At 39.0% G+C, this 16967-nt stretch overlaps 1 protein-coding gene across 5 annotated transcripts in view; it reads right to left on the bottom strand.

Annotated features, from left to right (window-relative positions):
* The window catches only part of LOC148714604 (disease resistance protein RPM1-like), a 40808-nt gene that overhangs the window by 2439 nt on the left and 21402 nt on the right, over positions 1-16967 (bottom strand). For all 5 annotated transcript variants that reach the window (XM_089928796.1, XM_089928795.1, XM_089928792.1 and 2 more), the window contains one exon: positions 520-3474. In XM_089928796.1, coding sequence (XP_089784922.1) covers positions 567-3374 — 2808 coding nt within the window. In that variant the 5' untranslated portion in view covers positions 3375-3474 and the 3' untranslated portion in view covers positions 520-566. The remainder of the gene's footprint in view (positions 1-519; positions 3475-16967) is intronic.

Genomic DNA, 16967 nt, shown 5'->3' with positions numbered 1-16967 from the left:
AGCGCTTGTAAATTAAAGACAAAAATAATTAGAAAATATTTGTTAAAAATTATAGTGACAAAAGTCGTTAAATAGAAGTGTGTATCAGGTTATAAGTTGAATCAAAATCCTTGTGAAAATAACAGAAATTATTTAAATTTTGATTTAAGGGAGAAACATGTTAATGAGATTTTAAAAATTAAGAAAAAAAATTTATGCTACTGGAAATTAGCCCTCTTATTTTCAAGAACTAATAGGTGCTGCCATTAACTAAATCAGAGATCAGGATCAGCAATATATATATATATATATAACACGAAATATCCAGTGGCAAAATATGCAGATATGAGCCTCATGTAATAGTAAAGACATAAGAACATGTGAAAAATATAGGATTCAGATGTTGGGTAGAAGAAACTGAGCACAAACTAGAAATATCGAATTAATTTCTTTGTTGGGAAAATGGGTTAAGATCAGGGCATGAGGAATGATTAATAAACAAGAGATGCAGTGATAAGATACAAAATGAAAGACTCTTACTTGGTGGTCCTAGATAAGTGGGCAGAGGGATGGATCAGAGGGATGGATCATGAAAGTTTTTCATATTTTGTTTCGTCCCCTCTCTGAAAAACATAATAGGCAACAGGGATGCGCTGAATCTTGTTCTTGTCGTCGCTTTCTTGGAACCTCCCTCTGAATTCTGGATGCAGATCCTTCAAGTACAGTTCCTGGAGGGATGTGAGATATTCGATGCCTCGTGGAACATCCTTTAACGCGGGTAGGGCATCCATGACTAGGACCTCCAGCCTTGCCATGGCGCCGTCCTCTACCTCAACCTGATTAAGTTGCGGCATATCGTCTAACAAGAGTTGCTTCAAGTTAGGGAAACATCCTGTGCCAAACCACAATCGCTGCCCGTCATATGCCTTCTGCAGTATGAGTACTCTGAGGTTGGTCAACTGAGAAAGAGATTGAATTGGATCCTCTGCCAACCCACTCCGACGCAGGTACAAATTCTGAAGGCTAGCTCCAAGGGCACGAAATAAGGGCAACTCCATCGTCCCTTCTGCTAGCCGTCCATTCAGATCAAGCTTTGGAAGATGCTGAGGTGGATGATCCCACCCTCCCAACTGGAGAATCTCATTCTCGTTGCTTGCATTAAGGGACAAGTAGGATAGGTAGCGCAACCTTGATAATGAAGCGCATAGGTCTTTGCAATGGATGCCGCTCACTTTCCATATCCGAATGCTCCTTAGTTGCGTCAAGTTCCCTAGCCGTTTCACAAATTCCATGTTTGCTTCCACTGCTTGGAGAGTCTGCAGGTCTTTCAAATTCCAGAGTCCTTTCGAAACTCGCACCCCTCTCCGACCATTTATAGTATTACAATTTGGATCGAGAATCTTCTCGGCAAACAAGTGACGCAACTTCTTGAGGTTCCTTGTCGTGCTTGGCAGTTTCTCTATTTCACTGTTCATGAGGTCGAGCGTCTGTAGGTTACGAAGCCTTCCCAAGGATTTAGGTAGCACCTTCACCTTCGTGTCCCTCAGACCCAAAAAGCGCAGATTGAAAAAGTCTCCAATTTCATCTGGTACTCTCTCAATCGAGATGCCTTGCAGATCTAAGACGGTCAAATATCTAGAGCTGGAACACAGCGACAAGAAGGATGATGATGAGGACATTGAACGGTCAAACACCATGAAAGTGTGAAGTCTTGGCAACTCCATGCTCGATTGGATTTCGTTACTGTAATTGTGCACTGATAGGCGGCGTGTTTCATTACCCGTCTTCCCCACCATCTGAAGATCATCAAGAACAGCACTAAAATTTTCCTTCTTAGACAATGGTACAGCCAACTCTCGTACAAGATCGTGCATTCGACAGTGTTTTATTCTACCAAATTGATTCCTCTCTACAACTTGAAGCATGCATCGATGGATGAGCTCCTTAAGATAGTCCTCTGCCACTTCTTCTATTGTGCTTGATCCCCTTTCCTCCACAAATCCCTCTGCGACCCATAGCCTCATAAGCCTCTTTCTTTGAAGCACATGATCCTCCGGGAACATGCTGCAATGCAAGAAGCAGTTCTTGAGATATCTCGGCAAATAGTTATAGCTGAGATTCAGAACATGCTTCACATTGTCCAAATTTGGGTTGTTATTCAACTCCCAGCTCAGCCGATCATAAACTTTCTCCCATTCTGACTTGGTTTTCTCTCTTAGGGATAGAAGACTGCCTAAAGAGACAATAGCTAGTGGCAACCCTTGACACTTTAATACAATTTTCTTCCCCAACTCCTCCAGTTCTTTAGGACATCTTCTCACTTTATCTTTCCGGAATGCCCTCCTACAAAATAGATCCCATGCCTCGGTGCTTTCCAAAACCTTGAGCTCAAGCTTTCGACTGTCATGTGCTAGTGAAGCTACCTCAGCAATCCGAGTTGTAATGATTACTCTGCTTCCATTGTTGTCATCAACATTAATGGCATCACTAATAGCATTGAAAGCTTTTATATCCCATACATCATCCAGTACGATCAAATATTTTTTCTTCTCTAGCCAACTTCTTACTCTTTCAACTAACTTTATATGGTCCATTTCTCTGATGTCATTCGAAATTTTCTCTACTTTTTCATTTTCATACAGCTCCTTTATCATTCTTCTTAAAAGATCATCCACCTCGTAAGTTTGTGAGATGGATACCCATGCATGACATTGAAACTCTTTTCTCTCACTTTTATATACATTGGTGACAAGGGTTGTTTTGCCCAATCCCCCCATGCCCCACACAGATATTATAGAGCCAACTGGATCCTCATCAAGTAGCCATTCAGTTAATTTTTTTTTGTTTTGGTCAATCCCCACAAGGTCATCTTCATCCATGAAACGAGAAGAGTCTGCTAAATTCTGTTGCTTTTCACTAGCATTACGTGAACTACCACCCATTGCTCCCTCTGTTGTCTTAATCCATCGCTCCTTCATTTGTGAAAGGTGAACCAAATTAGTTTCCAATTCTTTCAGCTGAGCAGCAATTTGATGGAAGGCAACCAAATTTTGGGATCTCCTTACTACTTTTGAAAGACAGCCTCCTAACCCGCTCCCTTGCTGTTGAGCTATGAGATAGACATACTCATCCATAATGTCCTCAACACTATATGCTAGTTTCCGTACCTCCTGAACCCAAGCATCAAGGACTTGGTTGCTGTCAGTTCGAGTATCTATTTGACCGAGGAAGGCTTGCATTACCAAAAGTTCACTCCTGATACGGCTCATACTACTTGGTAGTTGAGTCAACAATGAGACTTCATTTGCAAACAGAGATCTAGCTTTTTTCAGTGCTTCTCCACCCAAAGCAAAACCAATCTTTTGAACTGCTAGAAGTACAGCCGCCTCTGCCATGTCTGGTTCCACTATGAACTATACTTCCTTTGTTGGACAGGCCAGGTGTCCTACCAGACTAGCTCTTGTCTGTCTTATATTCTCTCTCTTGGTGTTTGGTCTGTCCAAAAAAAGTTTGATCTTAGTAATAAATGAGAGTTCATCAAGAGTTCTATACAATAAATAAAATTATTCAACTCTGAGATATCACATATATACTGAATAATTTGCTACCATGTTATTTAGTTCTAAGATCACTATTTCTCAAACCATTTGTAAACTAACCTTGGAAAATAGTATCACCATTCACAACAAGAAGGCTTTCCATTCTTTGAGGTGTATACGAGTATGATGTGTATAAAATAAAAAATATCTAATTATAAAAAGACCAACAAGGTTTGGTCTATAGAATTGAATATAACGTTCCCACTTCTAAATCACACTAGAGATGTAGAAACAAGACTATAACCTTCCAAGAGTCATTTTACCTAATTAAAATATAAGATATTATCTTGTTGCAACTATAATAACAAGATTATGTGATAATTTGAAAAATTCATTAATTGTTTAAATTTTACTATTCCACAAAGTTGTTCAACTAATGTCAAAAGTGGACTTGGGCCAGCTTCTAGTCTGACCATAAGCTAGGCTTGAAATAGTTTAGGTTGGGTTAGGATCTAAAAGTAGAACCTGAAAGAATTTCTGGCTAAGCTTGTGTCGATGCTTAGCTCCACCCTGAAGCCCGAGCTTGAGCCGGGACCAAAAATCGAGCCTGAAATCAAACCCAAAAAAAGGACTGGAACAAGGCCCGAGACCTGTTCTGGCTCTATATCCAACTAGGCCCTGCGGCTCAATTTAGCCAGACCTTTTCTTTAGTGAATCTAATTTGTCTGTTTACCAAGCTAAGGTAGTGGGATTGACCGCCTACGGGTGAGAGGGGAGGGCTAAAACCTTCGATCCCTAAGTCTCTTGTCCCGAATTTTTCTAACCCTTGGGATCTCTACATCTCTCCAGCTCTTCGCTTCTCCATCCACTTCCACTAGTCCCCTCCTCCTCTCATCGTTGCTGGTCAACAATCCAATGCTACAGGCCCCCTTTTTCAAGAACAAAGAGATCAGCCACATCCAATGTTCCTGATCCCTTCTCTCTCACCGTGAGAGAGAGAGAGATGAAAAAGAGAAGAGATGAGCGATGCCCAACTATGGGCACTATTCTTGGAGAGTTAGGGTTGGACAACCATAATTTGTTGGACCCGTATAGCTTTGAATGGCCTTCCTAGCATGACAAGGTCTACTCTCTCTTCTATTTGATCTACTCTAGCCTCCTCCCTTCTGTTGTCCTCTCCCTCTCCTATAATATCCTTCCCCTCATTCTCTCATTCAAAATAAAAGAAAAAAGAACCATCTTTTCCTTTTTATTAGTATTCCCGTGGAGTTAGTATTTTTCTAGTATTTTAAAGCAAGATATCCTATTTCTAGGGCAATTGTGGTCATACTATGGTGCATTATTGTTAAAAAATTTAATTTTTACCATTTCTCATTAATTTGGCAGGTCCAATCAAGCCATGTAGGGGCCAATCGAGCCAAAAATTAGGTCAACCAGAACATAAGTCGGTCCAGTCTTTTGGCCTAAAAAGACTAATTTGGGTCAATGCATTGAGTTTCTGATGAGCTTGAGATCAAGTCAGCATTTTGAAAAATCTCAGGCCTAAGCCTAGCCCTGAGCCCAAAAAAAATTCAAGTTGGATTCCAATAGAAATATAGCCCAACCTAGTCTGACCCCGTTCTAGCCCTACATTAAATGAATAATTTGCAGGTTCACGGTTGTTTCATGAATTAATCATAAAACGGGAATGATTCATGATTAATTCAAGGAATCCTAAATTGTTCATTAGACAAAAAGAAGGTTTATGGTGCCACATGAGATTCTAGGTAATGATAAAGGCAGGCCTAAGGCATATAGGGAAGAGTGATTTGACATGGGAGATATCTTTTAGAAGATATCTTTTATAGAAGAAAATAGGGGTGAAACTTTTTCGACTTCCCAACTTTTCTCTGTTGCCTTCATGACTTCTCTTCCAAAAGTTTTTTTCTTCAAAAACAAAACAAAGAAGATTAGATATCTTCCACTTATTCTCATTCAAATATAGGCCTACAAGTGGATTGATCTATCTCCAATCTGGCACTGATCCGAAACCAATTCATTCCAACCAGCACCAAAATTACCTGGATTAGGTTTGGATTTGAAAAAATGACCTGTTCTTAAAATGGATTAGATTTGGATACTTAAATTTCCAATTTGAAACTGAACCAACCTAGACCGATAGAAAATTAGTATACCATATATTTCAATACTCTGGTTTAATATAAGAAATATAAGTCTTCTTCTGATGATATACTCAACTCAACTAAGTCTTAATCCCAATCTAGTTTGGGTCGACTATATGAATCCTTTTCTTGTGAATAATGAATCCAAAATATTAAAAATGATCAATCCTATGAACTTTATAATCCATAACTTTTGCTTCACTTTCATTTGTATTTCTAATTTTATTAAAACTATATTCCATGTATTCTATCTTGGTCCTACCTAACTTATAACTCTTAAATTTTAGTGCACACCTATATAATTGCAATTTACGATTACCTCAAACTTTAGTTTCATTCACCAAGACTATAACATCTGCAAATAGTACGCGCTAAGGAATATTATCGTAAATATGCCCAATAGGTTCATCCACAACGAGCGCAAAAAGGTGGGGGTTTAGAGTAGAACCTTGGTGTAAACCTATTATGATGGAAAACTTACTTATTATTATCCATAATTCTCATACTAGTAACCACTCTATTATTCATATCTTTAATCATATTAATATAACCAATGAAAGCTTCTTTCTTTTTCTAATACGCACCATAAGACTTCTCTGGAAACTCTATTATATGCTTTCTCTATATTAATAAAAATTGTATAAAGATCTTATATCTTTTCTCTATATTTATCTATTAACCTTCAAAGAAGAAAAATGACTTCTATAGTCAAACTTTCTAGCTTCAAATCAAATTAATTCTCTCATATTTTTCTATCACATCTTGATCTTTGCTCAAACACCCTCTCCCAAAGTTTTATTCTATAATGCATGAGTTTAATACCACGATAGTTAAAATAATTTTGAATATCACCTTTATCTTTATAAATTAATACTATAATATTCTTCCTCCATTCATCAGATGTCTTCTTAATATTTAAAATTTTATTAAATAAATTAGACGTTTCATCAGGTCCAACCGCTTTCTCTATTTTCATCTTTTATATTGCCTCCTTTATCTCAGATATTCAATTTTACATGCATACTTAATATTTCTATCCTCAATGGAACTAGTAAGACATCCTAAATATTTTATATGACTTTATTGAATAGCTTATAAAAATAGTACCTCTCCATCCTTCTTTAATCCCGTCCTCCTTAATCAAAACTTTTTAATTTTTGTCATTGATGCATTTAACCTAATCAAATCTCTAGTTTTTCTTTTCTCTTAGTCTGTAATCTTAGAAATATCTTTTTCTCTATTCTTAGCTTCTAACTTGTGATATAATACTTCATATGCTTTGAATCTAGCCTCTCGTACTATCTTCTTAACTTACTTATTTGCCACCTTATAGCTTTTATATATTTCTCTATTCTTATATTTTGGTTGTCTTCTATAGTACTCTTTTTAGTCTTCTAATAATTTGTTAATAATTTATATCATTGATTATAATTATGAAAATCCTACTTAAAATATGTTTGATAATGTTTTCATGTGGCTTGCTATTATTTTATTGCATAAGATATTTATGATATAATTAGATAATGAATTTGTATGTATTTATTATGATTTGTCTTTGAACTATTTTTGACTTGATTTGATATGAAAAGTCTGATGGATTTATACAATTACTATTAAATCTAACCTGATCGAACTCGAAGGGAATTGGATTATGTTTAGGTTTATTTTTTGACCTGATTTGAATATGCATTGGGTATGGGTTGTTCCTATCCCCAATCCTACCCGTCTTGCTTGCAGGCCTACTTGTAAGTGATGGGGATATCAGAGCCTTTCATTCAGATGATGGAGCCATCCGAGCCACTAACTCATGTCGCACCAGAGAGTGACATCAGTTTGATTTTACTCGAGTCCGCGTCATTTCTGTTTTATTGCATTATTAGTATCTTTTATTATTGATCGAGTCAAGTTGGTTAGTTATTTTTGTTATTGGTCAAGTCAATTTGGTTAGTTACTTTTGTTATTGATCTAGTCAATTTAGTTAGTTGTTGGGTCAAGTAATTAGATCAATTGATTAGATCAATATTGGTAAGTGATTAATTGATATAAGGATCCAAGTTTGGTATGTAATCAATGAATTAACTTAGTCAATTGATTGAATTGATGTAAGGGCCCAAATTTGGTATGTAGTCAATTGATTGACCTGGTATAAGATATATATAAAGGCCATCCTTTTTTTTTTCTTTTTTCTTCCGGCGTCTCTATAACTTTTTTTTTTTTCTGATCTTTATAATTTTTTTTTTCTTCTTTTATTTTTCTTTGTAATTATTCTGCATCAAATTTGATAAGCTTTGCCTCTGTCGCCGAAGCTCCCCGGTCATGCGGCAACTTAAAAAAAAACAAAAAAATCGTCACTTGGTTGCGCCTTTGCTTTCTTCTCCCAAGCCGGAAAACGCCAAATCTCTGTTTCTTCGCATGAGGAGTGGGCGTTCCATCACGTGGGGTTCTCAGGTGGCATCCTTCCCAAGCCGAAAAGCAAAAGAAGGCCCTTTCTTCTTCTCAGGCGGTTTTCATATTCTCCAAGCTTTCTTCTTGCCCACGCCGAAAACAGCCCCCCTCTTCCCGTGAGTCCCCTGTTTTCGGCGGAGAGAAGGCCTCCCCCCCCCGGTTCGCGTCGCAGTCCGGAGGAGGAGGAGGCTCCCGATCCGGCGGAAAAGAAGGCCGCCGAGTTCCACCGAACGCCCGCGTCCCCATCGCCGCCGCACGCCAGATCTGGAGGAGGAGCACCGCCCGCGAGAGGATCCGGGGAAGAGGAGTCTCCCGATCTTGGGTTCTTTGGTGTTCGGCGGTTTTTCGCGTGGAAGGAAGGGAAAACTCCCTGTTGCAGTCCACGAGTGAGGAAGAAGAAACCCTCCCGTGCGCCCGTGTCTGCCCGCGTCCTCCCGTTGCTCCACCACCCGCGCCGCCGTGCACCCGCAGCCGTCGCCGTCCGAGAACCACCACCTAGGTCACTGCCCCTTCCCCCGCCTCGGCCGCCACCTCGGCGGCTCCCACAGCCTCCGCCTCGCCCGCAAGGGCCTCCACCACCTCTCCCTCGTCCTCTGCTCCCACCACCATCGCTCCGGTCCTTGAAGCCGCCGCCGTGACCACCACCTCTTGGAGGTCTCATTTCTCGCCCTTACCCTTCCCCTTTGTTTGCTCGCAACCCCATACACACCCTGACTCCCGATAGCCCATTGGACCCGACAACACACCGACACGAGACCTCCCCAAGTAGCTTATCACGGGCCAAGTCGTTAGGCCCGCGAGTCCAAACCACCTTACGGATCACCCCTTTCTTCAACTCAAGGCCCAACAGGCCTGGCAATAGCTGCTTCCCCCTCTGATCGTGTTATCAGGTTCGCTAAATTATTGTGATCAAATCAGATTTGAGCCATTTGACGAGCCTACTTACTGCGACCGCACCTCTGATCGTGCCCCAGCCTAGTACGATAACCGATAAGACCTGCCCTCGAAGGGATCGAGTTTTTTCCACTTGGAAGGAGTTGATGGAGACATCATAGCCCTTCATTCAGATGATGGAGCCATCCGAGCCACTAGCTCACGTCGCACCAGAGAATGACATCAGTTTGAGTTGGACCCCCAAATTGGGTCCACTCGAGTCTGCGTCATTTCTGTTTCATTGTATTATTAGTGGCTTTTATTATTGATCGAGTCAAGTTGGTTAGTTGCTTTTGTTATTAGTCAAGTCAATTTGGCTAGTTGCTTTTGTTATTGGTCAAGTCAATTTGGTTAGTTGTTTGGTCAAGTAATTAGATCAAGTGATTATATCAATATTGGTAAGTGATTAATTAATGTAAGGGTCCAAGTTTGGTATGCAATCAATTAATTGACATAGTCAATTGATTGAATGAATGTAAGGGCCCAAATTTGGTATGTAGTCAATTGATTGACATAGTGTAAGGCCTATATAAAGGCTACTCCTCTTATAGATTAGGACAATGAAGCATTGAATAAAAAAATCCCTTGGCTTGGCCTACTCTCTTCTCTTCCTCATGCTAGGCATGGGTGGCTTCCCTTATTTCTTCCTGCGTCTCTATAACTTCTTCTTGCTGTGTCTTTATAACCTCTTCTCCCTCCTTCTCCCTCTCTTCTCTGCATTATCCTGCATCAGTAAGCTTCCTCACCTCTGTCCTATGCTCTTCTCCAAATTTTATTTCTTTTCATCCTTCCACACAATAATGCCTAGCACTCTTCTTCATAGTTCCTAGGTTTGGTACACTTTCACTAATTTAATATATATGATTTCTGTCAGGATTAAGCGCTACCATTACACCAAAACCGACCGGTGTTAGTGAAGGCACAACTCTATTTCCTTAAACCCCACCAAAGGCAGCGCCACGAGTCGACTCCGACCAAGGCCTCTCCCAACCCCGGACTCCGACCTGGCCTCGCCATGGGTTCAGGGACCCTCAGTATGACCCACCTACTAACCAGGCCATCGTCGTTGGCAGGCGGCAGGACATGCTGACAGTGACCCTCCCTGTGCTGCTCAGGGACCCCGCGGGTATGGCCCGCACAGCGGCCGAGTATGTCCAACATTCCCCCCCCCAACGCGATGCCTGGGTTTCGAACTCGAGACCTCTGGCTCTGATACCAATTGTCAGGATCAAGCGCTACTATTACACCAAAACTGACCGGTGTTAGTGAAGGCGCAACTCTATTTCCTTAAACCCCACCAAAGGCAGTGCCACGAGTCGACTCCGACCAAGGCCTCGCCCAACCCCGGACTCCGACCTGGCCTCGCCATGGGTTCAGGGACCCTCAGTATGACCCACCTACTAACCAGGCCATCGCCGTTGGCAGGCGGCAGGACATGCTGACAGTGACCCTCCCTGTGCTGCTCAGGGACCCCGCGGGTATGGCCCGCACAGCGGCCGAGTATGTCCAACAATTTCTAAATAGATATAAGATATATAATTCTAATTAATTACATGCATTACACAATTTTAAATAATTACATAGCAATGTATTTTGATTTTTAAACTTTATTGAATTTTTGCTGAATTATTCCGTAATCTTGTCAAAATATTCTTGAACACTAAACTTGTGGCTATTATGGGAACAAGCTTAGGTTGCAGGAGTGGCAACCACGATTTTTTTTTTCCATACAATGGATATGGGACGTAAAGCTAATCCTATATACTTTCTCTAATAGACTAGTACACTATTTTCTAACATGTAGTAAGGAATGGAAGCAGCACACCAAGAATTGTGGAATTAGGTGTACAATCTATGTGACGATCCAATTCTTTTCCTACCTTGACATGACTTAAAGAATTAAACTTATTTATCTTAGATAGCAAACTCTCATTGTTATGCCGAAAGAATGAATCTTATTTATCTTGAATATCCAACTCTCATTCTTACTAATAAAAAGGTAGGGCTAGCATTTGTTAGAATAATTGGTTGGTATCACTCCCTTGCATACTTCACCACTCAAGTTTGAATTTGAGGCCTTTCAGGTGAAGAGAATTAAGCAACTCAGTTAACAACTGTTGTTGAGAGTTAAAGAGTTCTTTGAAAGATATATAGATCACAAAGATCACTATTGAAAATTTTAAAAAAAATGAAAGATTTTTTTTGAAAAAGAAAAATCTGCAGGATAGTTTCTTTCCAATATATTTGATAAAATAAGGGAATAGAAAGAAATATATTGATTCTATATATTTTTGTATCACGTTTACAACAATATGTACATCAATATTAACCGAACAATATAGCAAAGAAGGAAAGTGCACCAAAGAAAATATCAATCATATTTGAACTGAGATAGTAACAATGGTAATTCAATATGCTTAATAATATTCAAGAAATTAAGCTCTAAGAAACCAAGAATGGTTTTTCACATAAAAGAGAAACCAAGAATGGTATTATGATCTACATACTTCATATTTAAGTATTATAGGTAAGATTACACACTACAAGAATTTATACATTTATCAACAAAAAAATTTATAGTTAAAAAATAAATTTCATCGCTTAAAGTATTTGATGACGAAAAAAATTTTATTGCTAGGTTCGAAAAAAATTTTGTTGCTAGGTTCATAACCATGCCCCATCGCTAAAAGTCATCTATGACGAAAATAGTAATTCGTCACCAAATATTGGCGAAATGAATGTTGTCGTTAACACATACATAATTCATGACAAAATAATTTGTCACTAAAAGGGAGTAAATGATTTTGCTTAAACATCTACTTTGTCAGAAAAAGTTAGATCTAAAAATCATGTGTATGCATCTAGATATATAGATAGGATCAAACCTATGACATCTCGATTTGTTACCTACTACTCAACTACTACAACACCTTTAGGTTGTAATAAAAAATTATTGTTCATTATACCTATTGAAAACTTATTCATTTTATAAAATATAATCATTTCAAATGTATTATGGTATTTCATATTTTAATAATTAATTATTTTTATAAAATTCAATCCATTTATTTTTAACAAAAAATAAAAGTTAAATGACTTTATTTTATCCTGGATAATATTTTTTATTTTTTAAAAATATTTAAAATAATTTCAATATATTTATATAATTATATGTGCAGTGATTGATTATAACCCTATTTAATTTTGATGAGCTCAAAGCATTTGAGTATATCTTATGTTTACTAATGAATTTAATCTAGTATTTCAGTGAAATTATTGTAAATTTATGGTTAAGTGTCTCTATATTTGGTTCAAGACATTTTGGATAAGTTAAGAAGTCAATTTGAACCAAAGTCTGAGACTCGAGTCGACTCCGGAAGATTACGAGTCGACTCCAAGCGTATCAGAAGCACTGGCACAGGCTCGAGTCGACTCCTGTACATTACGAGTCGACTCCGACTGAGAACAGACAGACGAACAGAAAGATCCAACTCAAAACCTGTCAACGAGTCGACTCCTGAAGAACGCGAGTCGACTCCGATACTGCCGAGTCGACTCCAGGGAGTTACAGACAGAAAGAGAGAGAAGTTATTTTGGACCCTGAGAGCCGAGTCGACTCCTGAGGAACTCGAGTCGACTCCGATGGTTGGCAGGTCGACTCCAAAGGAAGCGAGAGTCGACTCCCAGTGTGATACAAGGCAAAAGTCAGAGAGCAACTTTCGGACACTGAGAGCCGAGTCGACTCCCGCAAAGTCCGAGTCGACACCAAGATAGCGCGACCCCAAAAAGACAGAAGACAATATTTTCGTCTCTGAGAGGCGAGTCGACTCCAAGACAGTTCGAGTCGACTCCAAGACAGCGCTACCCCAAAAAGACAGAAGACTGTTTTTCGGATACTGAGAGCCGAGTCGACTCTGAAACAGTTCGAGTCGACTCCAGGATGGCACGAGTCAAAAGACAGAAGATCGGGAGTTCGGACTCTGAGCGCCGAGTCGACTCCCAGAATTTTCGAGTCGACTCAAGTGAGCAAAGTTGAAGAATACATCTATGGATTCCTTGGAATGAGTCGACTCCAAAAGTGCCAGGTCAGCTCCAGACTTTGGGAAGTCGACTCCGGGTTAAGTCGAGTCGACTCCCAGTCGAGAAGAGCACTTTAATTCAAATCCGGAACAGTTGCCGAGCCGACTCCAGAAAAGCATGAGTCGACTCCAGATCGCGCGAGTCGACTCCGATCCCAACAAAAATATTGTCAGGATGTGCAGAATGTGCAGAACGGCTAGAAGATTGTGTCTAACGGCTAGTTTCCGTGGGGAATGGCTTAAATAGCCACAGAGAACTGTAGCAAGGTAGAGAAGCGACATTCCATTCAAAGAAAACAAGAAATCTTCATCTACCAAAGGATTTCAAAGAAAAAGAAGGAAGAGGGGCCATTAACTCCATCCAACCAACTCTTCCCAGCATTAAAGAAGTCTCCTTCAGTCTTCAAGTCTTCAAGACATTCAAGAGGAGACCCCGAGTTCGAGAAACCCTCCTCTACATCTTCATAAATTCGTTTGAGGGCTCTTAACTTCTCTCTTATTTATATCGCTGAATATCTGCTTGTTTAGAAGCTGTATTTTTCTGTTTGTTTTTCAATCCATTTGTTCGTTACTTGATTCAATCAGGGGATTGAATCAAGGGTGTAAAGGTTTGTTGGTGAGCCTAGGTTGAAACCAACGTGTAAGGGTTTGATTATGATTCCGGAAAAACAATTGGGTGGTTCTAGTCGGTGAGCCTGGGAAAACCGACCGAGTTCGTTGTGATCTCGTAAAACAACAAGTTAGATTGTGAGCTTGTAAAACAACCGACTGTAATCCGAGGGGTTATAGTGAATTCCCAAGTGAGGCTTGAGGAGTGGACGTAGGAGCAAGGGTTAGCTCCGAACCACTATAAATTTCCTTGTGTTTGTGATTGTCTTGTTGTCTCTTACTTTCATTTCATACACTGCACATAGCATCTAATTAATCCACTTGCAAAAAGCATTGATTAGTTATTCACAAACCTTTTAATTGCTATAATTATTTTAAGACCCAATTCACCCCTCCCCTCTTGGGTTGTCTATCTGGGCAACAAGTGGTATCAGAGCCAGAACTCTATTACCCAAAGAGTAAAAGATCAAAATGACAACCCCATTTGGATCTTCTCACATTGAGGGCCAGTCCACCCATAGACCTCCATTTTTTAATGGATCCGACTACTCATATTGGAAGGCTAGGATGAGAATATTTATCCAAGCCCAAGACTATGAGATGTGGACCACCATACTAAATGGACCATACATCCCATCCATTTATGTAGAGGGTGTCACTGTACCCAAGCTTGAAAAAGATTGGGATGACAATGACATAAGGAAGGCACAACTAAATGCCAAAGCCATGAATGTGCTTTATTGTGCTTTAGATAGAAATGAATTCAATAGAATCTCTACTTGCATTTCTGCAAAAGAGATTTGGGATAGACTTGAAGTGACCCACGAGGGCACAAATCAAGTAAAAGAATCCAAAATAAATATATTAGTTCATAAGTATGAATTATTTAAAATAGATTCTAATGAAACAATCACTTGCATGTTCACTAGATTTACTGACATTGTCAATGGCCTAAAAAGCCTTGGCAAAAATTATACTAACAGTGAGCTTGTCAGGAAGATTCTTCGTTGTCTACCAAGGTCATGGGAAGCCAAGGTGACGGCAATCCAAGAAGCCAAGGACTTAAACAAGCTGCCACTCGAGGAGCTACTTGGATCCCTCATGACGCATAAGCTAACAATGAAACAACACAATGAAGAAGAGTCCTCTCACAAGAAAAAGGTAATAGCACTAAAATCTGTTTCCACTAACAAAGATTTGTCTTGCAGCAGTAGCAGTGAAGAGGAAGACAATGAGGGAGATAATGATGAGGCTCTCCTTGTAAGAAAATTCCGTAGATTCATCAACCGGAAGAAGTCCTCTCATCAAAGGAGAGGCCCCTCAAGCTCCTATCACAAGGATAAAGGTAAGGAAAGAAAAAATGAGGAGATCGGATGTTATGAGTGTAAGAAGCCGGGGCATTTCAGAGCTGAGTGTCCTTTGCTGAAGAAGGGGAGCAAGTACAAGAAAAAGAAAGTCCTCGTCTCCACCCTATCGGACTCCGATACATCATCATCATCATCGGATGAGGAACAAGAAGAAAAGGCCAACCTATGTTTTATGGCTAACGACAATGAGGTAACATCCGAAACACATTTAGACTTTACCTTTGATGAATTATATGATGCTTTCAATGAATTAATGGACGAGTATAAGACAATAAACCTTAAGAACAAAGAGTTGAAACTAACTAACCAAACTCACCTCCGTAAGTACGATACATTAATTAAGGATAAAGATGCTATCATTAAAGAAAATTCAGAACTTAAGACAAGCAACCAAATGTTAATTCAAAAGACTAATGCCTTAATTAAAGATAACGAAAGACTAACCAAAGAAATATGAGAACTTAAAAATAATAAACAAATCATAAAAGAGAGTCTCACAAAAGACCTAAATGGACTAAAAACAGAAAAACAAAAATTGGCACTAGAACTTGAAAAGTACAAGTCTTTTGTAGAAAAAATTACATATAGCTCAGAAAAATTAGAAATGATACTTAATAGTCAACGAGCTGTGTTCAATAGTGCTGGTTTAGGGTATAAACCTAAAAATAAGCAAAAGCTCCTTAGTAATTTCTTTGTAAAAGCAGGGAAAAGCAAAACTAAGAAAATAACATGTTTTTGCTGTGAAACATTAGGACATAAAGCAAATGTGTGTGATTATAGAAAAGAAAAAACTAAGAGAAAAATTAAAAGGGTTTGGGTTCCAAAAGGAACCAACATTACTAACCATGAAGGACCCAAGAAAACTTGGGTACCTAAAATTGTATGATTTGCTTGTGTAGGAGTGTCTTGCAGCCAAGGTCGACAAAAATTATTGGTACTTGGATAGTGGCTGCTCAAGACACATGACGGGTGACAAAGACCAATTCTTCACCCTTGAGCCTAAGAAGGGAGGTGCTGTGACATTTGGAGATAATAACCAAGGTCACATCATTGGTATAGGTAAAGTACAAATCACCCCTTCAACTTTTATTGATAATGTTAGATATGTTGATGGTCTTAAGCATAATCTACTTAGCATTAGTCAATTATGTGATAGAGGTTTTGATGTTTTGTTCAAACCATCTTTATGCATCATAACCAACTCAAATGACAACAGTTTAGTTTTTAAAGGAATAAGACGTGGGAATGTGTATGTAGTAGACCTTGAGGATCTTGCCAAACATAACCTATATTTAGTTGTTAATGAAACTAAGGATAATGATGCTAGTTGGTTATGGCACCGTAAATTGGGTCATGCAAGTATGGACACAATATCAAAACTAGTTAAAAGAGATTCCGTGATAGGTTTGCCAAAACTAAAGTTTGAGAAGAATAAAATATGTGAAGCTTGTCAATATGGCAAACAATCAAGGAACTCATTTAAATCCATAAATTGTGTCTCTACCTCTAGACCTCTAGAACTACTATACATGGATCTATTCGGACCAACTAGAACCACAAGTCTAGGTGGAAATAAATATGGTCTAGTTATTATAGATGATTTTTCTAGATATACTTGGGTCATGTTCTTAGCTCATAAAGATCAAGCATTTTCAGTATTTAAGAAATTTCATAAGGAAGTAACAAATGCTAGAGATACTTCAGTCATAGCTATTAGAAGTGATCATGGAACGAAATTTGAAAATCATCTATTTGATGAATTTTGCAATAAAAAGAGAATAACTCATAATTTTTCTGCACCTAGAACACCACAACAAAATGGAGTTGTAGAAAGAAAAAATAGAACCCTAGAGG

The sequence above is a fragment of the Phoenix dactylifera genome, chromosome 2 (assembly GCF_051530095.1).
Source record: "Phoenix dactylifera cultivar Ajwa chromosome 2, Ajwa_hap1_PhDact_Kaust_v1.1, whole genome shotgun sequence".
Taxonomy (NCBI): Eukaryota; Viridiplantae; Streptophyta; class Magnoliopsida; order Arecales; family Arecaceae; genus Phoenix; species Phoenix dactylifera.
The sequence above is the reverse complement of the archived record's forward strand: the minus strand, read 5'-3'. Positions and strand labels throughout refer to the sequence as shown.